Source organism: Bactrocera latifrons, unplaced genomic scaffold (assembly GCF_001853355.1).
Source record: "Bactrocera latifrons isolate USDA-ARS-PBARC rearing strain unplaced genomic scaffold, ASM185335v1 scaffold_136, whole genome shotgun sequence".
Classification (NCBI taxonomy): Eukaryota; Metazoa; Arthropoda; class Insecta; order Diptera; family Tephritidae; genus Bactrocera; species Bactrocera latifrons.
Genome location: NW_017534808.1, coordinates 39,285 through 65,208, shown reverse-complemented (window position 1 = coordinate 65,208; position 25,924 = coordinate 39,285). Strand labels below are relative to the sequence as shown.

General features: G+C 39.3%; 1 protein-coding gene across 1 annotated transcript; it reads left to right on the top strand.

Moving 5' to 3' along the window:
- The first annotated feature begins 145 nt into the window (after window positions 1-145).
- LOC108965173 (cubilin homolog) lies at window positions 146-20,797 on the top strand. Its single transcript, XM_018927393.1, has 23 exons — window positions 146-322; window positions 405-686; window positions 762-945; window positions 1,995-2,474; window positions 2,557-2,817; window positions 2,900-3,643; window positions 4,252-4,575; window positions 4,656-4,815; window positions 4,927-5,120; window positions 5,179-5,579; window positions 6,357-6,668; window positions 6,748-7,744; window positions 8,755-8,917; window positions 9,161-9,531; window positions 9,824-10,033; window positions 10,122-10,608; window positions 10,679-10,845; window positions 11,518-15,693; window positions 15,769-15,945; window positions 16,013-16,229; window positions 17,481-17,939; window positions 20,383-20,486; window positions 20,556-20,797. The coding sequence occupies exons 1-23, from the start codon at window positions 225-227 to the stop codon at window positions 20,697-20,699; spliced, it is 11,112 nt and encodes a 3,703-aa protein (XP_018782938.1). The 5' UTR covers window positions 146-224; the 3' UTR covers window positions 20,700-20,797.
- Window positions 20,798-25,924: the final 5,127 nt, after the last annotated feature.

Genomic DNA, 25,924 nt, shown 5'->3' with positions numbered 1-25,924 from the left:
GTGTGCATATGTATGAGAGCAGGTATTTATGGGGGCGTTATAACGTTAGCGATAAAATGTAACGCCCCGAATTTATTTCGTGAGATCCGTTTAACCAAGCTGCACAGTCTTGCTCCAGCAGCTCGTGCAGCAACAACAAAAAATATTTTGTGATCACCGTGATTTATAATAAGATTTATAACAGCGAAGTGTTGATGCCGAAGTGAAGTGATTGCTGAAAAATCATGTCGCTGAACAGGATAACATTATCCTGCCGCGTCTCAGTGCTTTTAATCGTTTACATAATATACTTGGAGAATCCCGTTGATGGATTTGTTAACTCGTAAGTGTTAAGTGCATAAAGCAATATGTGTTATACGCCCCTGAAAGTATTATTTCAGTTAATAAGCTTCCTTTGCTTCTAGACCGAAAATTATAACCAAAGACGGCAATTTAATTGTGGAATCTGGCCTAAATCGCAACATCACTTTTCGTCTAGATGGCAACTCACGCATTAATATCAACGACGAATATGATTTATTGGATCTTCTTTTGGTCGGTGGCACTTACAATGGCTCCTCTTCAAAGCGTAAAGATGTCATCGAAGCGGATAATTTGATACAACTTTCCAATGAGTATAACACATTGCGTAGCTATGTCTTCGGTACAAATGGTTTGAATAGACGTTTGAATACGATGCTGAATAGGTAAGCGGTGGTGTTTAGTGAAGGTTGTGGCATAACTGTTTATAGTAAACGCCTTTTTTTTGGCACCGCTCTTAGGACACGCATGTATAATCGATCAATACAACGCTTCCAAACTCGTTTGCAGACCGTAGAACGAAGAGTACAGAGCCTGCAACAGCGGCTCGAATTGGACAGCTGTAAGAGTAATCCTTGTGATAATGGCGGAGCTTGTATAAATATCTTTGGGAGCTTCCTTTGTCAATGTACGAAAAACTTTGAGGTAAGTGACTTGCACGAAAATTAGCGAGAGAGGAGAAGTAGAAAGACAAATTAAATTTGTCAAATTGAGAAAGTAGAGAAAGCGAGACAAATTTAATTGTTCAAATTGAGAGAGAAAAGGAAGAGATACGAATTCAATTTGATAAATTGAGAGAGGAGAGGTAGAGAGACAAATTAAATTTCTCAAATTGAGAGTGAGAGATAATAACTAGAGCAATATATTAGACGAAAGTGATTCATAGAATTTTCTAGAGAAGTATTTCTTAATTAAATGGCATAACGTGGAAGTAAATGTAGTAAATGTAAAGATTTTCTCACACAAAGGTTTCAGAATTGTATACTTTTGCATCCGTTAAGACTTGCAGCAGAGAGAGCGAGATGTATTGAGAGAAATAGGAAAAATGTGGGAGAATGTGAGAGAATCGTAGAATAAGAGAAACATAATGTTTTCAAAATCCCCGAGAGTAAATATTATGGCAGAAAATGGGGGACAGTCTCAGTAATTTTAGTCTGGTCGGCGTATTGTCTTATGTCGTCGACGTAGTTGAGGAAGAACCTCTTCATGCTCCTAGGAGGCGGATCCGCTTAAAGCATGTGACAACAGGCCTTACTCCGAAGATGTTCGATAGGAGACATCAAGTGGCATCCCGTTATACTTTGAAGTGCAGTGTTCTGGTGTGTCTGAAGCTTCCTTGTCTGCTTTTCAATAAAACTTTTCGTCATAAAAAATCAATGCTTTCAAGTCAAACCAATCATACTTACCACGAGTAAGTAGGAGTTATTTAGGAATCCAGAAGTGAAGAGTCTATGAATATTTTGTGTTCCGGTTTCTCCTTTTGAGACTCAGGTTTGAGATATCGGATACCATCCTTCAATGAATATTAATCACAAATTATATCTAACGACCATTACCATTGTTAAAGATACTATTTTTGTAGAATGTTGACGAACAGACCTTTATTTGATAAAACTCGGTCCCCGTTCCGTTTACCTCGAGCGAGTTTTTCATGAAATTCGTAACACTAATCACTAGAGATCAATCTATTTTAGGGCGCTACTTGTCAGAAAGATGTCAATGAGTGTGCTCTCTACGCCGGCACCGATTTGGGCTGTCAAAATGGCGGTCAATGTGTGAATCAACATGGCGGTTACAATTGCATATGCACCGCTGGTTGGTACGGCATACACTGTACCCAACGCAAAGGTGATTGCATGCAATCCTCCTCATGGGAGCTTTGCGGTCACGGCACCTGTGTAAGTAGCAACGATGATTTTGGCTACAAGTGTATTTGCGATGTGGGCTGGAAAACCAATGGTCTGACGCCGTCATGTACGGTCGATGTGGATGAATGTAACGAATCGCATCCGCCATGCGAAACGAAATGTATTAATTTACCCGGTTCGTTTACGTGTAGTCCGTGTGCTGCCGGCTTAACCGGTAACGGTGTTAATTGTCGTGATATTGACGAATGTGCTACACAAAATGGCGGTTGCAGTATGAGTCCACGCGTTGCGTGCATAAATACCTATGTAAGTATGAGGTGGTCAGGTAGAAGAGCGTGTTCATATGATTTGACGTCCCTTTTTTTGCTTTAATATATATCAAATTAAGGGTTCCTATCATTGTGGTGACTGTCCACTCGGTTGGGTCGGTGATGGCCGCACTTGTGAGCGACGTGGCGGCAACATCGATAGCAACGGCGCTACCGCAACCAGCTGCGCGCTCAACAACTACTGTCATCCGCTGGCTAAATGCACCGAAGTCTCGAACACAGTGGTGTGCTCTTGTCCAGCAGGCATGGTGGGTAGTGGCGTGGGTCTAAATGGTTGCGTGCCCAATACACATCAACGCTGTGATGTACTGCCGTGTATGGTAAGTGATTATGCTTGTATTGTCTCTCTTTTTTTTTATTACTTTCTTATATTTTTATTTTTTTTTTATGTCTTCATTGTAGAACGGCGGCACCTGCATAGAATCTAACGACAAATTCATCTGCATGTGTCCAATGGGTTACACCGGTCCAACATGTGCGGATAGCACCAATTCGTGCTCACCGAATCCTTGCCGCAACAATGGACGCTGTCGCTCCACGGGCGGCACACAGTTCGAATGTCGTTGCGCGCCTGGTTTCAGTGGTCGTTTATGTGATGCACGTTTTAGTCGTTGCGGTGGCATACTAACCGGTATGACGGGACATTTGAAATATCCCCAAGGTTCCGCTTATGATCACATGGCTCAGTGCGCTTGGGTTATACGCACGAATGAGTCGTTGGTGTTGAATGTCACATTTAGCGCCTTCGAATTGGAAGACGCCACTGAGTGTCGTTTTGATTGGCTGCAGATCAATGATGGTCGTACAGCAGCTGCGCAAATTATCGGACGCTTTTGTGGCTCTCGCAAGCCGATGGGCGGCAATATTATCTCCAGCAGCAGTGATTTGCATTTGTGGTTCAGATCTGATAACTCTACAGCGAAGGCCGGTTTCGAATTGGATTGGAATTCCGTACCGCCGCAATGTGGCGGTATTTTTGAGCTCGAATCGCATGGTACGGTGTCATCGCCCGGTTCACCGGGTAACTATCCGAAGAATCGTGATTGTCAGTGGCATTTGAAGGCGCCGAATAATAAGCGCATCAAGTTGACATTCTTTAGTTTGCAAATCGAAAAACATGATAGTTGTAATTTCGACTACTTGGAGGTGAGTGTCCATTATATATATATTTTTTTATATCAAGATGGTCAAGAGTTCAGCACCTAAATGTTATTAAAAAACTATTTCAAGGGTGACTCAATCGTTCGATATTCTGCAAAAACCCTTATTCTTTAAATTTAGCACTGATTTAACTTCTGATAAAGTTCTAGACTACATCGATTTCATCGTAACCGTTAACTTAGACGGCAGAGTCAGCAAATATATATTTTTTATGTCTACGGGATGTAGCGCTAGTTTGAACTGATCCTTGTCCTTCGGTCTATCATTATCCTTCAGTTTTTGAGAAATCGTTTTGAAATTTATGACACGTATTTTTTTCTTTTCTAAGATCCTGCTCATTTGTCGTAACCGCCAATATCGGAACGCTAAGATGTATGAGTTAGTGCAATTTCTGAAGAAATGGTTTAGATCGGATTACTATATTTTGTTTGTAAGGTATATAGCAAAAGGACCGATCAAAATCAACATTAAAATATTTTTATGCTATAAAACATGCACCTGTCTATTATAACTTCGTTGCAACCGAAATGAACGTTATTTCTTATTTTTGGAATCGCTTAATTCATTTTTATTATTATCTTTATTATTTCCAGATCATCGACGCCATTGCCGAATCGACCATAGTGAAATATTGCAATTCAACTGCACCTTCACCGCTATTGCTGCCTACCAATGAGGCTATCATTCGCTTCCATTCCGACAACATCGATACAGATGCGGGCTTTCAAATATACTATTCGACTGAGGAACGTGTGCCAGGTTGTGGTGGCACCTACACAGCTAAGCAAGGCACAATCACGTCACCGAATTCATTGGAAGATTCAATGTCTTGTGAATATGATATAAAAATGCCAATGAGTGAATCGATTAAGATTGAGTTTAAAAAAGTCGAATTGGGCGACGATGATTGCTTGGAGGTTAGCAAAGCTTTATTTCAAAACTTATTAATCTACTAAAACTATGGACATTGTATTTATAATATACTTTTATATTCAAGTTCTTCGATATAAACCCGAGTACTCAGGAACACACACTGCAGGCCAAGTACTGCGGTGGCTATAACTCTGATCCGCCAGTCCTTCTACATTCCTTATACAATGGTCTGCGTATTAAATACTTTGCCAAACGTGGTAAATTCGTACTGAATTATGAAGCGGGTAAGTAGCGCGACCAGTGACGCAACATTTTTCTACTTTCCACATATGTATGTATGTCAGGATTATACGTCGTTTACCTAACCTAATTTAAAATATCTCACGCAATTTCAGATTGTTCTTACACTTATGAGAGTCCAAATGGTATTGTGATGTCGCCGGGCTATCCAGTATTGAGTAATATTGAACGTTTCTGTAATTATAAAATTACCACCGAACCAAACACCGTTATATCGGTTAAACTCTTGGATTTCGATATCAAAGATAGCAGCGTGGATGCAAGCAGTTGTGCCTTTAGCTCGCTTAGAGTAAGTATTTGCTACTGTGCTAATTCTAAAAAAAACATATTAAGGTGCATATACACAGATCAACGACGGTCTCAATCAAAATATTATGGGTCCTTACTGTGGCAATAGCACACCACCCATTGAGTTTGTCTCCAAAGCCAATATGCTTATCTTGACATTCAAAAGTGGCATCACTACATGGGGTAAAGGTTTCAAACTGGAATATCTTTCCATACCGATGGGTAAGACAGATTGTGGTGGCGTGTTTACCAAGCCTGGTCAGAAGATACGTCTGCCCACGGGCGAGAATGAGATGTATTTGGACAATATGGAATGTTACTGGGTAATAATGGCGCCGGAAGGCAAAGGTATTATGATCAACTGGAATTCATTTCGCTTGGAAAAGACTATGGATTGTATGTACGATTACGTGGAAATCTTTGATACTTTACCGAAAGCTGATGCGCATGCTTTGGGCAAGTAAGTGATGATTTTTTTTAAGGCTGTTATTATATTTATGTATATTGTGATGTTGACCTTCAACTTATAGTAAAATTCAAGAGGTCTTACGATTTAAAGCCAACTCTCTGATAGCTTTTATAAACTTCTTGATTGGCGTAGGTACCACTCACGCGGTTATAGCCAAGTTTATAACAACGCACCAGTCGGTCCTACATTTCGCTTTTTATCGCCAATTGGAGATTCCAAGTTTCCGTCCATTCTTACAACATGACCTAGCCAGCGTAGCCGTTGTCACTTAATTCGATATCGTCCTATATCTCGTACAGCTTATCGTTCCATAGCAACTTGTTCCGTCGACTCATCACATTTGTCATCGTCCATGCGTTGGCACTATATAGTAGAACAGGTATAATGATGGACTTATAAATTTTGGTTTTTGGACCAAAGCGACTTTACTTCTCAATTGCCGACTCAGTCCAAAGGAGCATATGTTGGCAAGAGTTATTTTGCGTTGGATTTCGTGGCTGACATTGTTGTTGGTGGTAATACTTATTTCGATGATATTTCGTCTTGCCCTCGTTTACCATCAGACCCATTTGCTTCGCTGCCTTATCCTTTCTGGAGAAAACAGAGCTAACGGCGGATTGGCCAATGATATTAAGACTGATCGATCAAAGTCAAGATAAAATATTTGTATACCTTTTTATGCTACTATAATACTACTCCTGTGAAGACTATTATATCATATTACTATATAGTATTTACAACATCTTCATCTATATATTTGTTTATTAGATACTGCGAGTCTCCGCCTTCATTCTCAAGCTATTCGCGTCTGTTAACACTCAAATTCGTCTCAGATAGTTCGGAAGGCGATGCGGGCTTCGAGGCTACTTATGAGTTCGTTGACCTTAGCAAACATTGTGGTGGAGAAGTATTCTCTTCGACCGGACGCCTCTATTCGCCGGACTATCCATCCAACTACACAAATGGCGTAGACTGTATATGGGTAATTAATACGCCTGAGAATACGCAAATGAAACTAGATTTCGATATGTTTGAGCTGCAAGCGAGTGATAATTGTGAAAATGACTGGCTGGAGGTGCGGTAAGTTTCGAAAAACTAAGTTACTTAATTTTTGATTTCGCCTTTTCTTTTTTAATAAAATTTATGTTTTTGCATTTAGTAACGGTGGATCCGAGAAATCACCGCTAATCAACAAATACTGCGGCAACCTCATACCACGTCAAATACCCTCATTCACGCATCAGATGCGCATACACTTTCATAGCGATAATTTCATCAATGCACGTGGTTTCCAAATACACTGGGCTGTATACTCGAACGGCTGCGGTGGCAATATAAATGCTGATAGCGGTGTAATCGCCTCACCACGCTACCCCAATCCATATCCACACAATGCTGAGTGTGATTGGCATATACAAGTGCCGAAAGGCTCGTCCATACATTTCACTATTGAAGATCTGTCGATTGAGGAATTGTTCAACTGTCACTATGATTTCTTGGAAATATTCAATGGACGCAACGATATGCATCCACTTTTGGCGAAATTATGCCAGCTGGAGCGCGATGAACCCAAACAGTTGTACACGACAAGCAATGAAGCGTTATTGCGTTTCCGCACCGATGGCTCACAACGAGAACGTGGCTTCCTTTTATCATACTATGCAAATTGTTCACGTACTATTACCGATATTTATGGTGTTATCGAAAGTCCAAACTACGGTAATCCTTATTTTAAAGATCCGATCAATTGTTCGTGGACCATTCAAGCGCCGAAAGGCAATAAAATTGTACTACAATTTTCACATTATGAAAAAAGTGAGGGAGGCCATGATCTTATCTTCAAAGAGCCTGGCAAGAATGAAACGCTATTTCATCTACTATCGCTAAATGAGAACTACACAACAACGGGCAATGTACTTAACATTATACAGAATACTACTTGGATGAATTTCCGTTTGGAATATGCCATGTTCGGTTGTGTACAAGTTTTCCATCGTGCAACAGGTGAATTTGAATCGCCGAATCATCCACTACCGTATCCAAATGACATAGAGTGTATGTGGGAAATCAAAACGACGCCCGGTCAAGGTGTTGAATTAACCATAACGGATTTGGATATTGAAGAAACCGTTAATTGCACCCATGATGCGTTGGTGGTGAGTGCAAGTAGTTTAAAGTTTATAGTCAACAGACATTTAAAAGTTTTTACATTGCCAAAAAACAGTTATGTGAATTTAGTACAGAAAAGGTTACGTCGACGAACCTATAAAATGTATATAAATAATTTTAAGATGACGAGTCGATTTAGGCATGTTTGTCTGTCTGTATATGCGCAAACTGGTCCTTCAAGTTGTGACATGTCAATTTTTTCACACGTTTTTTCGCTTCAAGAGGTTTCTCATTTGTCAGAACCGCCATATTATTGGACCACTATAGCATAAAGTTGCTTTACAAACTGGCCATAAAAATCAAGTTCTTGTATGGAAAACAAATAGACCTCTTCAACTCATGAAAATATTTAAAAAAAAAGTGAAGGATATGGTGCTTGAAACTCGTAAGGGAAGTGTTACAGAGATGCCTAGAGATCTCGACATCTCTCGCTTGTCCGTTGAAATGATTTGGTGGAAATTTTATGTATGAAACGCGTTCTTGCTCGACTCATCCCGGGTAAAGCTGAATTTTTTTTTTTTTTATCAGAAAGATTCGATTGCGACCGAAAAGGCAATTAATACCATCGATCAACCATCGTATTCAGCAGATTTGGCTCTGTGTGATTTTTCCCAAACTGAAATTGCCGCTCCGTGGAACGCGTTTTCAGTCGATTGAAGAAATGAAACAAAATTCGTTGAGAGAGTTTAAGGCCATTCTAAAAAGCGCTTATGAAAAGTGTTTCGAACACTGGAAAAATCGTTAGCATAAGTCTCACATCTGGTGGAGATTACTTTGAAAGCGAGAAAAGAAATATTTATGAATAATTAAATATTTTGTGTTTTATTTACAAATTCTGGGTACTTTTTGTTGCAATATATATTGGCAAGGCTTCTGTGTTCCATATTCTATACGTCGCGATCGTAAACACGTTACCAAAACACATAACTCTTTCGTTAGCGATTCACTGCTAAGAAGTAGAAAGCCAAAACATAAATTAATCAACCTGTAATTGCAGATATCCAGTCATATGAACGGCACTAATAATAAAGAAAGACATTGTGGCCGACAAGATAGTTTAGTTATCACAAGCTCGAGTCATCAACTATATGTGCGTTTTATTAGCAACAAGGAACACAATGGAAAAGGCTTCAAGGCTAGCTATAAGATATTGAAATCACGTAAGCACTGTTACAGGATTTTGTTTTTACTGAACTTGTTCTTCTATTTCCTGTATGTGTATTAATGTTAGGCTTCAAATGGAAATGGAATGGATAAAGATATTTATGTTATTTAACAGCTTCTCTTTGAAGTTAAGCAGTTTCTTATTTGTCCAAATATGTCCAAAAACTATATGATCTCCTACTGTAGACCAAAAGTAGAGAACAGATGTTTTTTCGATAATAATGATTTTTTTTTCATAGAATGTGGTGGTGTGCTGGCCAGTAAAAACGGTGTAATAACATCACCGAATTATCCACTAAATTATCCGCCCGAAGCAAGGTGCGAGTGGACCATCGAAGTAAACCCTCATCATACCATCACATTGACTTTGGAAGAAATTGAAATGGAAAACTATTACTCTTGCGAAATGGACTTTGTAGAAGCGTACGAGGGTGCCAACAGCGATAGTGATCGGCCAGCACAAGAAGCGCAAGAAAAGCTATTATTCAAGGAGTGTGGTTATTCGGATTCAACACAGAACGAATGGATGACCACCACCAATACGGCAGTGGTGCGATTTGAAAGTGATGATAGCATGCAAGAAAAGGGTTTCAAATTGTCCTACAAGGAGGTAATTATTCTTTATGGAATCTTTTGTATTTGTAACGAAGTCAACGTTTTTCTTTGATTTTTGTTTTTGTAGTGCCGAAAATTTAGTTAAAAATAATTTTAAAAAATTTATTTTCCAAACCCCAGATCGAAAAAAATATTTAACCTGACAAACCGGAATCCGGTAAAAGATAATTTTTGAACCCAAAAATCCCATAATTGCAAATAAAAAAATTAAATAAGAATTCATTACTTTGCACACATTTAATATATACATATTTATCGACCATTTAATTGGCTCATTTCCTACACAGAACTGTGGACAAAATATTTTGCTCGTTGACGATGATGTTGGCTATTTGGCAATTAGTCGCAATGTGGTAACGAATGAAACTTGCGAATGGCATTTGGTGGCAAAGGATCTCAGCAAACACGTACAATTCACACCCATACACGTTCAGTTGAGCCCCTTAATATCCTTGTCGGCAATGCTTGAAGAAGACTGCATGGAGCAAGGTGTCAAGGTACATTTAAAAAAAAAAAAAAACAATAGCCCAACGCCGTTATTTTCTAAAATCCTTTCAACATTCTTCCAAATACCTAAACAAATAGATATATGATGGCGTAGATCGCACAGCACCGCTGCGCAGCAAATTTTGCAAAACTCATCCCGCAAATGTCATTTCTAACGGACATGCGCTCACCATCACGGTGCCAATGAATGTAACAACGGAGTTCGAAGGTTACTACCAACTGACGGACAATTGGTGCGGTGGCTATTACATGTCGTTAAGCGGCAAATTTGCCTCACCCTATTATCCGTCCTCATATCCGGTGAATATCGATTGTGAATGGTATATTGTGGCGAGTGAAGGTAATTCGATTGTGCTCACAATTGAAGCTTTCGATACGGAACTGTCAGACGGTTGCAACAAAGATTACTTGGAAGTGCGCGATTCCACGGAAAGTGGCCGTTTGATAGGATTGTTCTGCGGCAGTGATATACCATCACCCATAACTGGCCTTCAAACAGTGTGGATTAAGTTCAGTAGCGATAATGACGTTGTAGGCAACGGCTTTATCGCATCCTATAATTATGGTAAGTTGTGATGTGGAAACTTCGTTTTATACTATAATCAGTAGTACTGACGCCTTTACTCTTTTTAAAGCAACACATAATGAGTTAAATGGCAAAAATGGCACAATACAATCGCCACATTACCCCACCAAGTTCCGTACAGATGAACCATACACCTGGCGCATTACTGTCGACAAAGATTATGTGCTTCTACTGTTACTGAGTCATATATTAGATGTCGATATGCCATTTATTAAGGTAAGTGAAAATGTTGTAGGGATCATCGACTTGCAAAACAGCAAATTATAGTTAAGCTGACTCTGAGCTAGTGGTGTTTACAATTCAAATTAGAAATAACTCTTAAAAATACTGTTAAAGAACTAGTCCATATGTGGAGATGAATTCGCTACTGTTTCGTTTTCGTATAACCGTTCGTTATGAATTGATCGGTTCTACCGTTCCTACGACAGTCGTGTCGAAATAATCGGAACGGATCTGGATTTTTATCTGGCCAAGGGTTGTCAACTCTGCACCATTCTTCTTAATTATCTCAGGAATATGTTCTGCTGCTATAACGGCAACAACATCGGTACAGGAAAGTATTGGTTACTACGAATTTAAAAAATTCTCGATTTTAGTTTCTAGTTTCATGAAGACAATGCTACAATCTTCGAAGAAATTGTTCAGATTCGCATACTGTCCAAAAATATTTATCAATTTGGTTTGCATGTGCTGTTTTTAAGGACCAGCTCGGGTCACTTTTTTATCAGAGTGCTTCGGTGCAGCTAAAGTAAATTTTTTTCTTGGCTCTGGCCTAATTCAATTATCATACATTTCTAACAGTTTTAATGGATAATTAAAAAAACAAATCAAACTAACCTCAAAATATTGTTTATATGTACATTTGCTTGCTAAATTTATGTTTAACAGATCTACGATGGCTACTCGGATATAGGACTTCAAATCGATTATTACAATGCACATTATGTGCACTCAAGTACAAATATAGTGTACATCAAGTCATATCGTGGACCCTTCCAAATTGATTGGTCAACAATTTCAAAGGAAGACTTCAAAAATAATCAAACCATAGAAGAAAATGCAGCGTTGTGTGGCAGAAATTCATATTCTATAGACAAATCGATATTTATCAATTCGCCTGGTTATCCCGATGGTTACGCGCCCTCGCTCAACTGTAGCTGGGTACTCATGCCGAAAAATCCCGCTACACATGTCGTGCTACAAATAGCTAAGGTAGATTTGGAAGATATATCGGAATGCTCGGCTGATTACATTACGATCTCGGCCAGTAGTGACATGCAAAATTGGGAGGAGCCTGCACGATTTTGCAACAAGAAAGAACAAGAATTTAAAGCCTACCATGGAAACCCATATCTTAGACTATCCTTTGTCACCGACTCAAGTGTAAATAAGACTGGTTTCTCAACTGGTGCACACGTTGAATGCGGTGCCGTAATGACCGACAGACAGGCTTTAGTCAATCTCACTGCAATATTATCAGGCAGCAATCGTTTTCAAACCGAATGTGTGTGGAAGATAAACGTACGCCAAAGTCGACGTATACGCATACGATTTTTGGAATCCAGCTTGGCACCAGATAATCAAGTGACTAATTGTCGCACTTACTTTTTGCTACGCAATGGCTTGGCCGAAGATTCACCGTTCCTCGGCAAGGGTAAATACTGTGAGAATAACATCGAAGATGTGCTGGAGACCACCTCGAACCGTGCATTCATAAAATTCTCACGCATCAACCTCGGACCAAACTTCAAGGCGGCTTTTCATTACGAAGAAATAACGCATGAATGTTCCGATATGTTGGTTTTAAGTGAAGACACACCTGGCGACCGTACGAAAACAATAAATTCGCCAAATTATCCCAACATACCGAACCCACATTCGGAGTGTATTTGGCGTGTGACGGCGCCCATGCATCACATAATAGCAATTGAATTCAAAGACGACTTCGATTTGATGCCATCCGACAGCCAGTCGGGCGCATGTGATCGCGAATATGTGCAGTTAAACGATGGTGCCACCGAACTGATGCCGATGATCGGCCTGTTTTGTGGTAAAACAAAGCCAAATACGAAGTTTACCACGGGCAATGTGTTGCGTGTAAAATATTACACCGATATCTCAGAGCCGCATGTCGGCTTCCAGGCCGTTGTATCGATCGGTCGTTGCGGTGGTTCTTATTATGAACCCGTTGGTGAAATCGTCTCACCCGATAGTGCGCTAGTGAAAGATGCACGTGACTTGGAATGTGTATATACAATAGAGGTGGAGCGTGGCAGTACAATCAAATTGGTAGTGGAGAAAATGGAATTGCCGGATACGGAAGGTTGCAGCACAGATAGCAATTTGGAATTACAAGAGATCGTTTCATATGATGGATATGATAATGTTACTGATTCACTGCGCATCTGTGGCAGTCGGAAGAACAGAAATTATGTCGTCGAGAGTAGTAAACTGGTTATTCGCTATCACATTAAAGAGTTTAGACCTACACATACATTCAAACTCACATATACATCAATCGGTACACGTTGTAGCGAGACAATTACCGCACCACGTGGCACACTCTTTACGCCCGGCTATCCACAAGGCGTTGCACGCCCCACACATTGCTATTGGAAGATACGCGTACCGAAGGGCAAACGTGTCAAAGTGGAAATACTTGATTTTGACGTTGGCGCCGGCTTGAATGTAACCAACTCGTTCGGACATAGTAGCTCTTTCCGTGGACGTCTCAGTTTTGCCAATGACTTTGAAATGCAATCGATAATTACTCGTATCACCACGAATCCACCGGCCGCGGTCTACTCCACCGACAACATAATGGCCATTGATGCCTTTCTACTCTCGTTCACACAACATCGCGGCTTCAGGCTACGCTTCTCTTCCGATGAAGACTCACAGGTGTGTCAACATAATGTCAGATTAGCGAATGGCGAGGGTGTAATGCATTTCCGACGTAACAACGATTCTGACATCTACTGCAGTTACATGCTGAAAATGCAAGACAATCAAACCTTAACGCTGGCAGTGGAGAAATATGAACGAAATGCGACCTCAGCGCTGTATGTGTCATTCTGTGGCTATATGTCGCCATTGAAATTGGAATTGAACACGCAACAGATACTGCCCGAGTTGCTGTGTACAAATGAAACGCATGCCGTTGCACGGCTACCCTACCCCGTCACCATGAAGTTAATGGGCAATAGACGCAATCGTCTAACCAATTTGGAACTTAAGTACAAAGTGTATGAATGCGGTGGCATACGCTCCATTTACAACGATTTGAACATAACCGAGCCACAAATGGCCAACTATAGTGGTGTGTTGGAGTGCGCTTGGGCCGTGTGGCCGGATCATGAGTTTAGTGTGGATGATATGGACGATCTGGATTACTGGGCGGCGGGTACGCAAATCGAGGTCTCATTGTCAACGGATTTCAAGGATAATTGTGAGGATCAATATCTATTAGTATATGGTGGACCAAATCAGAATTTCCCACATCTCGGACGTTTTTGCACGCAATCATCAATGGAGAATATGGTGGTGGAGCGTGGTGTATTTGTGGAATACTACACACGCAACTACGAAACACAATCCAAGTTCAACTTAACACTGAAACAAGGCAGTGGTTGCGGTGGCACAATCACCTATCCATATAGACCGATCACGTTTAGCGATCAGTACAAGAATAATATCGAATGCGTTTGGACACTTTCCACTGAGGCTGGTTTTCATATTGGCCTACATTTCACCGATCGCTTCTTTATTGAAACGAGTAAGAATTGCACCAAAGATTATTTACTTGTGCAACAGAAGACAACAAATGGCTCATGGGAAGATTTGGGCCGTTATTGTGGACGTGAACCGCCACAATCGGTGAATAGCACCACCACAGAGATGCGTCTGATTTTCCGCACAGACGCAGACACATTGGGTGATGGCTTTACCGCGAATTTCGAGCGCAATTGTGGTGGCATACTATATGCCACAGCCGAACAGCAATATATCGTCAGTCCCGGTTATCCGGTGCGCTATCCTAACAATCTCAATTGTAATTACACTGTGATACCAAAGGAGCCAATCAAAACCGGTGTTTTGGTGGATTTCGTAGACTTCGAAATCGAGTCGCCGCCAATAACGCGTTGTCTCTTCGACAATGTTACCGTCTACACGCATAACGATGGTAACATCGCGGAAACGGTTCATTGTGGTACGCAGCGCGCGCATGGCTTTCGTGGTGATCAAGTGAGCGTAATTTTGCGCACCGATCATTCGTTTGCTTCGCGTGGCTTCAAGTTGGCCTACAGCACCAATGTCTGTGGCTACACTGTACGCAATACAACGATGATTGAGACGCCGCGCCAATTTACGGATGGTACTTTTCCACCGAATACCGAATGCTTTTGGAATCTAACGGCGCCGGACGACTATAAAATACTCATCAAGTTTGAATTTTTCGACTATGAGGGCGATACAAATTGTGACTTTGATGGCGTTAAGATTTATAAGTCCTTATATCCCGTGGAAAATGAGCGCATTGCGAAGTTCTGCGGTAACCTTACTGGTATCATACCACCGTTACATATTCCAGGCAATCGTGGCCTAATACATACTTATTCGGATCGTAGCATAAATTCGGTGGGCTTCAAGGCATTAATCACCTTCATACCTAATTGCGATCAAAACATTCATCTGGACGCCAACAATGCCAGCTATGATTTTATGAAATACGCCAATGGTTATGCGAATAACTTGGATTGCGCTTATATTTTTACCACAACAAGGGGACGCCAATTGTTTGCGGATTTCAATAGTTTTCATGTGGAGGATAGCGCAAAGTGTCAAGATGACTTCCTTGAAGTACGTGATGGTGGTGGTCCATTCGGTGACCTGATTGGGAAATTTTGCGGACATGTTGTGCCAGCACGCATGATGTCCTCGCAGAATGCGTTATTTATGCGCTTCGTAAGCGATTCGGCGGAGACAAGCGCCGGCTTTAGTTTGAAGATTTCATCAGCAGCGAAAATATGTGGCGATATGGAATTGGAGGTCAAGAGTAAAGAGGTGAGTTCGTTAATAAGTCAAATGTTCGTCTCACACACATACAAAAATATGACAAAATTATATATATTTACTCAGAAACTGGTGCTGAAATCACCTAACGCCGGACAGCAGCTTTATGGCAAACATTTGAGTTGTTTGTGGAAATTGAAGAGCACGAGAACAATACATTTGAAGTTCGAACATATGGATTTGGAAGGCTCTAATGTCACCGGCCAATGTGGTGGCGATACACTGAGAATCTATAATAAAGAGGTAAGATCTCAATGTGTGAACCAGCGTTACCGTTATTTTGCACGTTTTTCAATTTCTCTCATTTTAGGACGCGTATGAAGTGGAACGTGGTTACGGCACTGAAGTGATTCACAATGGCCAAATGGGCGGCGTTCAATGGAGTAATTATGCCACCAATCATGTTTATTGCGGCAACCAATTGCCGGATGACTATTACTCGACGGGCAATACATTAATTGTTAAATTCCAAACGGATGATGAAATCGAGAAGACAGGCTTCACGTTGAACGCGTATGCTGTGGAGGGTATGTTGGGCAAAGTAATTTAAGAGAACTCTCATATTTACCGATATGTTCGATAAAGAGTCTACTAGACTAAAATCATTAATATAGTATGTATAAGGGCGCTTGGGTAATGTGTGGATCGATTTCACACATTTTTAACATTCAACTATAGTGTATGCAATATTATACGTTTTGTAAATTGCTGGGATATACTACATATTTCCGAAATATCGGTCAATCGGAAGTTTGATATTTTTATATTAGGTATGTATATGGGGTTCAGAGCTAGTATCGGACATACCCCTTCGGACCCGAAGAAGTGCACCAGCTATTTTATCCGGCAATTTACACTGCATCCTTCAGTAGTCCAAGCCAAACGATGTGTTACCCGACGGCTGCGCAAAATACCAAAAGACTGCGTACCACTTACTTCCAATCGTCAAAATCCTTTGACCCACGACCTTTCTCGCTCGCTGACTAAAGCCACATCATCTATATTCACAAACTGGACGAAGGAGTACATTGCAGTCGAAGGCGTTAAGATTCCGACTGTCAATAATCCAAGAATTTTAGATGCGACTTTTGACAATCTGTGCTTCTTCACCTCTCAAACGACTGCGATTATCGCCAAAGTACAGAGCCACAACAAAATCTACGAGTCGCTAGACGGCAGCACATGGGGAAAGGACAAAGAAACGTTATTGGCAGCTTACAGGCAATGGACCAGCTGGTCCTTAACTACGCCGCATCAATACAAATTTGTCAGAACACTGCACTCTGAACAATGACAGAACACCTGCATAGTAAGGTCCGTTTGCTCCCAGTTAAGAATCATAGCGAACTCTTCTCCAGACAGTTTCTGTTGGGATGCTTCCGCAGAAATCATCTTGCAGTCACCTGCTTAGAGAGGAACCGCCTCCTAACAACATTAAGAAGTAATTTCTCAACTGCGTCGACGACATCAGACAAGACTCCAACCAGACTTCAGACGCAACTAACTTTGGACAAGCATTGACCGCTCTTCACAGCGAAGCCATCAACAAACAAGAAACGAGAGTGACCATTGCCTTAGTTCTGGGTACTGTAGCAGGTCAAACTTTTATCCAGAATAGACCCCTAAATATCTAATATAGTATAGTAATAGTTAGTAATTTGAAACTGGAATATATATTTTTCGATAAATGTCAAAATATAACTACACTCTACATATACACTTGTACATATAGCCATTTTTAAATCACAAAATCTCTTATCCAACTCCAATTCCTGCAGGCTGTTTCCGCAACTTCACCGGCACGCAAGGCTTCGTGCAACTCGCCGATACAACGGATGAGTGTGATGTGTACATCGAAGCACCACAAAATTACACACTCAGTCTCTACTATAGTGATGTAATTTTTGCTGAATATGAATGTGTTAAGGAGTATGTGGAAGTGTTTGATTCTCACACCAATAGTTCACTGCAAAAGATCTGCTCATATACCGGCAATGACAAGGCGCTCTTCTCAAACACGAATAAGTTGCGCATTCATTTGAAAATGAGCGGTTACTATACACGTTTCGAGTTTACTTATTTGGCTAGCCAGGATGGACCCGGTTGTGGTGGTAATATATATAATACACGTGGTACTATCGTCAATCCATTTTATCCGAACAATGTGCGAAATAACTCCGATTGCCGTTGGAATATACGCGTGCCTTCGAATCTACATATCTTATTATCCTTTGATGGTAAGTTTTTCATACATTTTTAGTGCATTCATTTATCATTCAAGTAGTCGATGTGAGATTTTTTTGCTTTTCAAATAGTGTTGTAGTTTCTGTTTTTGTGTCTGACAGAAAAGTTAACTAAATGAGCCTTAGGTTTATGTTTCATGTGATTATTAAGTTATGGTCCGGTTGGCGTCTGATTTTATTTTTTCTTAAAATCTCTTAAGGGCTTAATTCGGTTATGAATTTATGCGATCTTTCGGATTTTTCGCACATTTCTCATTGAGTAAGATATAACACTCTGTAGACGAGATCTAAAAATCTGTGTCCAGTTCCGTATATGAATACCTCGAAGTAGAAAAATTCGAAAGTAATAAATATTTTGCATCTTATATGATTATCTTGTTGGGATTTTTGCATATCCCTTTTTTGTTTTTTGCAATCTCATAACGAGAAAATCGATATGATTCCATTTTCTCCGAAACTTCTCTATCTGTCTAAGTATTCCCCGGTACTATTAGTTCTTTGAGTTTCATATGTGTAGTTATACAATATTATAAATATTTCCTTCTGATCAATAGTGCATAAACCATATATTAATATGTTTGTCAAAGATATGGTTTTTGCTTTCCGTAACTAATGAACTAATGAAAAGCATATATTGATTGAAGTTCATAACGAAAATTGCAAAATATTGAAGATTTAACATAACGATTACCGTTTCGTTTGCGAATCAAAGTTGTGCAGACTCCAGTAAAAAGTGATCAATTTCAAGATTTCTTTTCTTCGTGTCGCCGAGATCGCGATCTTCAATTTCAGGCATCAAACAGTCGATTTTCATGGCGCGACAACGGTCGCCATTGTCGATTACGTTTTCGCCGGCATCATTTTTGAAGAAGTGAGGACCGATGATTTCACCGGCTCACAAACCACACCAAACCGTTGGTTTTTCTTGATGAAATGACAGCTCTTGAATCTCTTCAGGCTGCTTTGCGCCCCAAATGCGGCAATTTTGCATGGTTCCATACCCATTGAGCCAGAAATGGACCAAAGCGATGTCGCTTGGGAAGGTCGAGCGGTTTTAGTACACTTTCAATTTGAGATCTCGACGTAAAAAGCGCTAAGTTTTCCATACGTCTGACCGAGTTGGCGCCGAATGGACTCATGTACACTCTCAGCTACAGCTGCTATATATATCGAAATTATAATGAATTCTGGGTCTCAAGATGGGTGATGATGTTGCAAATAGTGCACTCAGTACGCCGATTAGGTTGACCATAAGTTGAGCGAGCGTTCGAAACTCATTCTTTACAGAACGTGAATTTTCACAATAAAGTTGAACGATTTGTAAATATTGTTCAGGCGTAAGTCTTTCCATTACGAAATGCAAAACAATACTGAAGAATACTGACATGACAGCTTGACACGACCCACGCGTGATCTGTCTAAGAAAGGCTATTGAAAAAAAGTACCTTAACTGATTTATCATACCTTCTAGAACTTCGTACGGTGCAATTTCTCGCCGCTTTTTCACAGTTGTAAGAGCTTTGTAGGACCTAACCACCGTCAAAGCATTACAGTAACTGGATGGTGACCACGTAGAACACTTGGAATAACCATGTATTCAAGATGAAACAATTTAGCACAATCGTATATTCCACCCTTGATAGGAGTATTAAATATAAAAAATATAGAATAACGAAGCGTTAAATATGATCGTTTATTTTTATTTTTTAATGTTTAATTATTGGGGGTACAATAAATTGGTGAAATGACACGTAAAATAGTGGTCCTGTATCATGTCCAAGATCGCGGCCGCAATTTCGGTCTAAAAAAAAAAATCACAAAGATTATTAATCCGTAGGAAAGTCGCTATCGCGTTATGGAAACTTTTTATGTTTTTTGTTGAGGAAAATACAACAAATTCTAAAAGTAAAATCTTCCATAACGCGATAGCGAATGACGTTCCAAATGTTTTCTCCAAATTGGAACTAGATATCTTCAAAACTCTTCCTTTGAGAGTGGATACCGTTTTGAAAAACTTCATTCTGAGAAAAAAGCTTTTAAAGATTGGAGTCGCTATGTTCCCCACTCTGTTCCCTTTCTACAAGAAACGCTGCAGCGACCGTAATAATTAGAATTTCGATTTTAAAATTTGAGAGAATTTTTATTAGAGTGGTACTATCCGATAATGCAAAAAAAAAAAAACGATTTCTCGAAATTTCACACTGAGACGATCTCTTACAGGATTAGAGCGATATCCCCATTCTATGTTTTTCATTCAAAATAAAAGAAATATAATATGAAACTCATTTTTCATCTGTTTAACCAAATCAAATAATCGCAAGATCATTGCATAATTAATCAGTTGTGGCACGCATGCGCATAATAAACGTTTATTAATAAATCGTGGATTTTCACAATTATATATAATTACAAAAAAATTATGCCAAATTCAATACAGAATTCGAACTTGGTACCAAAAACACTTGTCATTCTGACTATTTGGAGGTTATCGAACGCGATGACGACGGCACGGAGGATGTTGTGCGACGCTTTTGTGGCGGAGTAAGCTATTTTCCGTAATACTGCCTTTAAATGTAATATTGTAATTCACATGTAATTTTCTTATTCTAGGATAATCCCAAGAAATATAAGAGCACACGCAGTTCACTCAGCATTCGCTTCCACAAAACGGTGAACTACGACGGCACTGGTTGGGTTATAAATTTCACCGGCGTTTTTGCTAATTACAAAATCCAAGACTATATGTTAATGTAAATCAGGAGAGCGGACGCCAAAAGTGTAATTTAATGAAGTGTAAAATGAAAGCAAATAAGTATTAAATATATTGGTTATAAAGTTATTTTCATTTGTAATTGGCATGTGTTTCAATGAAATATATTCAAATCGCTTGGATGTGCACTCCAATGTTTAAGCCGTTATTATATGAAGAAGAAAATATCGCGAACGCTATAAAGTATATACATGATCAGCATAACGACGTGAGTCGATTTAGACATGTCCGTCTGTCTGCCCGTCTGTCTTTGTGCATACACAACAACTAGTCTATCAGCTTATGAGATATTGATCTGAAATATTGCTCACGTCCTTTTCTCCTCAAAAGATTTCTCGGTTCGCGCAACATGCATTGCTTCACATATTGCAGCAGAGCCGGTAATTTGGACCAAGAATCGGTTTCACGCTCTAGTGGACAATGTGCATCCTCGGAGACCTTGCACAATGCACATCGAAGACACTAGCAGAGTATCGAAGAAGACCCGAATGTGTCCATCCGCCATCGCTATGCCCATCCATCGTGGGCGGTCTTACAACAAAATCTTACTCGTACAAAAATTGAAGCCAAACGACCATCAAGAGCGCACGTTCGATGCATGGCCCCAAAATAAGATGGTCTTTGATCCTGATATTTACAAGAAAATTTTGTTGAGTGACGGTAATAAACTAAATTTTTCGCTTCAAAAATTTAATGTTTGGTGCGATTTGTCGGTCTTCTGAAATATAGCCGGCCATAACGTTCCAGTCCACAGAGAACGCTATAGGGACATGATTTATGAACAGCCCGAATTGGAGGTTTCTGATGCCATACAGTCAACGAAGCAATCTATTTATTGAAGGAAACTTTTGGTGAACGCATTACCTCATTTCGTGGCCCTGCAGGATCGGCTGGACCAGGCTGGAGAAACTCACAGTGGATGATTCCTTTCCAATCCCACCAAACACTCAGCATAACCAATCGAGGCCTCACTCCTGGTTTTGCGACCATTTTTTGAGCTTCACCACGCTTGGAGCATGATCTTTTGCGCATATTACTGTCGTAATTGATCCACTTTTAGTCTCTTATTACCAATCGCTTTAGAAATGGTTCGATTTCATTTCGTTTCAGCAAAGAATCGCAGATGTTGCTTCGCTCCATTAAACTTTTCACAGCCAATTCATGTGGCACACAAACATCGAACTTCTTTTTGTAGTCAACCTTTTTTAAAATGGGGTTTTTCAACGGTTGGTCGATCCGAGATGATCCGAGCAAACTATTGTTGTGTTACACGAAATAATACAGCATCGTCTCCGTAAACTTCGAAAATTTCATTGGCGGCTTGCGTGGCATTCTCCGCTTTTTTTATTTCAAAATATAGCGATTTCTTCATTATTTTCACTCATTTTTAAACAGCTGTAACTGTTTTCCAAATTCCCCGAATTTAATTTTTTTTGGTTAAATTAACCTTAAAATCTCACCTTTCCAACACTATATGGTATGACGCAATATGATTGGTAGCATTGGAGACATACGACTGCAACGACATCTATTGAATAAATACGAAAAGACTTTTTCGACTACCAATATTAAATTATGAACGTTTTATTTCTGCTTGATATTTTTTAAAATAAAGGGTGTTATTTTGTTTTAGGTATGTGGTCTGTCTAAAAAGCAGATTTTATTTGAATGTATAGCGTTCAAGTTGTGATTTTTTATTTTGTTTTATATATACATCTTTATTGAAACACCCATTATATGTATTACATAACAGGCGTTATCTTGTGTATAAAGATATAGGAATAGTAAATCATAATTAGCCCTTCTTAGCTATTGATTGTAACGGTTAATTACCTTGCTACATTGTACATGCACACACATACTATACATATGTGCATACATATGTATATAATACTCGTAGAGTTACTTCAAAGTGCGCTCCGACAATGTTTCCTTTGATTTTACGATATTTTTAACGAAAGAAAGTGTGGCCGGAAACAACCGGTACCAAAATTAACCAAAAAACAAGGAAATTTTTAAAAGTAATCCCTATGTAAAGAGAATTTCAATTATGGTCAAATGAAGGTAGCTTATATCTGTACGTATGTATGGATGTGAATCTTAATATTTTATAATGCGCTATTAATTTTTTAATGGTCACCATAAATTTACCACTAAATTGGATTGCGTGTGTAAAACAATTGAAAATAATCGTGTGTGTAAATATATTTGTATCAAGTATTTTGCTCTTAATACTAGCTCCAACTGTATATCTAACTATAAGCATAACAGTGACGTGTTTTTCGCCACCGTTTAGCATTGTTATTGTCACTGCCGAATTGAGTACACCCAAAGGCAATCTCATGTGATTATCTTACTACATACAAACCTACATATGTATATGCTCATTGATATGAATATATAAAATTGTGCTGGGGTGGCAACAAACATTACAAGCGTCAATCAAAACGCAAATAAAAGGTCCACCTTCGACTTGGTGGTAAATCAGTTGCATGAGTTCAACAATAACAGTGCAAATATATCTGTTTGATGAATGATTTTATGTAAATATGTGGTATTTTATTTCCTTTATAATATTGACAAATGGAAATTTTATATATATTTTTATATAATATTGATCATCTGTTCAATAGCTCTTTGGTTGTACTTCCATTCGACAACAAAATACCAAATTTCATTTTTCGAGTGAATATCGTCTAGCTACCGGAGATAATTGTGTATATTTTCGAATACTATCAAGTCTTATTATAGTAGGTGGATGGATCATAATCAAGAGCAGAGTTCTACGTTAGTTTGTATTTTCATGTATACTGACCTTTATAGCCTTCCGCAAATAACAATCGTGCTTCAGTTTCCAATGCAAGTATAGCGGTAACTACAGGGTGGGCCATATAAAATTTTAATTTTAAAAAGTCAATAAAAAAAATCGGCTTGATATTTTTCAAAGGTCTAACATTTATTTAAAAGGTGTAGTGTTTTATGAAATTTATGTGTGGAAAACAATTTCGGACAAATGACCACCACTGCTGAGTTTACAGTAGGTTATCCGATCCACCCAATTTTGCAGTACTTTCTCGATGGTTTCAGGCCTTATGGCAGCTGCAGCAGCTTGAATCTCGTACTTTAGATCTTGAATTGTTTCTGGATGGTTGGCGTAACATTTATCTTTAACAGCTCCCCACAGAAAATAATCCAACGGAGTTAAATCGCAGCTTCTGGGTGGCCAATTCACATCACCTCTTTTGCTGATTATGCGATTTTCGAAGAAAGGGCATAAAAGATTGAGTGTAGCGTTTGCTGTATGACACGTAGCGCCGTCCTGCTGGAACCAAATGTTGTCCAAGTCTTCCTCTTCAATTTGCTTGAAGAAAAATTAACATTGCGCGATATCGTTTTCAATATTTCCCAGTTTTCTTCTAGTGAATAGCGACCCATTTCGTAAATTTTAGACTTTTTACTGAATATCTGTAACTTTCCGAATGGTACTTGACGTTTCCAATGTCTAAATATAGATAATTCAAATTTAAAACGTTAGATGGCCCACCCTTTATAATCTAGCAGCTTTTCACAATAGTGGTTTAAGATCACCAAGAAGTTTGTAAAACCCAGAAGAAAATGTCGGAGGGCCTATGAAGTACATACATATTACTTATACATACAAAAATTATCTCCATTATGTTTTAAATTTGCGTCCGTCCATCTGTCGGTTTTGTCTGTTTGTATATACGCGAATTTCAGTTTTTGTGAAATCGATCTGAATATTTTCAACTTTTTTCCAAAGCGCTGCTAATTTTACCCGATATTTGTTAGCATATTGCTGCCATACGAGGGTTACATTTTATATTTCGAGAATAGAAAACAAATACAAATGTTAATAGTCGAAAATGGCTTAATTTTTTTTTTTATATTCTCCATTAAGATCTATTCAGTTATTCATGTTTTTAAAATTCTTTATTTATTTTTGAAAAGCTATGTCGCCAACCTTAAGTAATCGCTTTTGTCCCTAATCGGTCGTTTGACTCTGCTGAACGGCCAAAAGTCACACGAAGAATTAATGCACGACGGTAAATTACTGTGTTGCAAAAACTAAGAGTTGTGGGCCCTAAGTTCCGGCCTCTTTTTACGAAAAGCTTCGTATAACATTTAAATAGTATTCCCTGTTGACAGTTTGGCCGGTCGGAAGGAGATCACTAAATCTCCATAATCGAAGGAAACTGTCAACATAACCTTGATTTTTGACTTGCCTTGGACGTGGTTTTGTTTTTTCGGCTTCGGCTCAGCTTTGCCACAATTATCGGCCGATTGATCGCCTGTTTTCGGGTCGTGAGCGTTGTTTTAGACTTTAACGCGACGCTGTTTTTGAGTGACAATCGTGCTTTCACTTTACTTAAGCTCAAATTATCTTTCAAAATAGTTTTCACTGATTCTTCCAATATCCCATCGATGAAAGTAAGATTTCTGAATATATAATCGCAATTTCTTTTATTTTATTGACGTGTTGATGTTCATGGCCATCCTAAACGGTTTTTTTCTGAAGGGGGAATCTTCACAAGTTCAGCATAGTTATTTAACACTGGGTGGGTGTGGTCCCAAAAGAGGTGCACTCTAGCGGACAATATGAATTGTGCATGCTGCCCGTTTCACCCTTGCCATGTGCCTAAGTACTAAACCCTTAACTCCGTCTGCTGTAACTTGTATCTGGACCTGCGGGACCGACGTTAAGCACTACTTGGCAGGACGAAGCTGACCGATAAATGCCACTTGCTACCTCCAGTGTTTTTCATGTGGTCTTATGCTTCTCCGCTGCCTGTCTTTCATTCTGAGTTCTCGGAATTCTGTGTTGAATAATTTCTTTCATCGTAAAAATCGCCGAATGCACTTTATGAACTTCAAAAAGATAAGCGCATGCTAAACACTAATGATTGTTTTAATTTTTGAATTATGTGCGATCCATCAGAAATTTTTTTCCGATGGGATATTGTCGAAATATTACAACACTAGTGTTGCAAAAACTCCAAACAAAGGCAACCTACGACAAAAATTTATAAAGTTACGATTATGATTAGACCTTGGCTCTAATAGAGCACTTAATGTGTACAACATGCATTAGCAGATGAGTTTTTTGTAGGTTTCCATCCGTAAGAAAATCCGAATGACATGTTGCATTTTGTGAGTTTGATGCTCATTTTGGCTTGAATAGAACGCGACC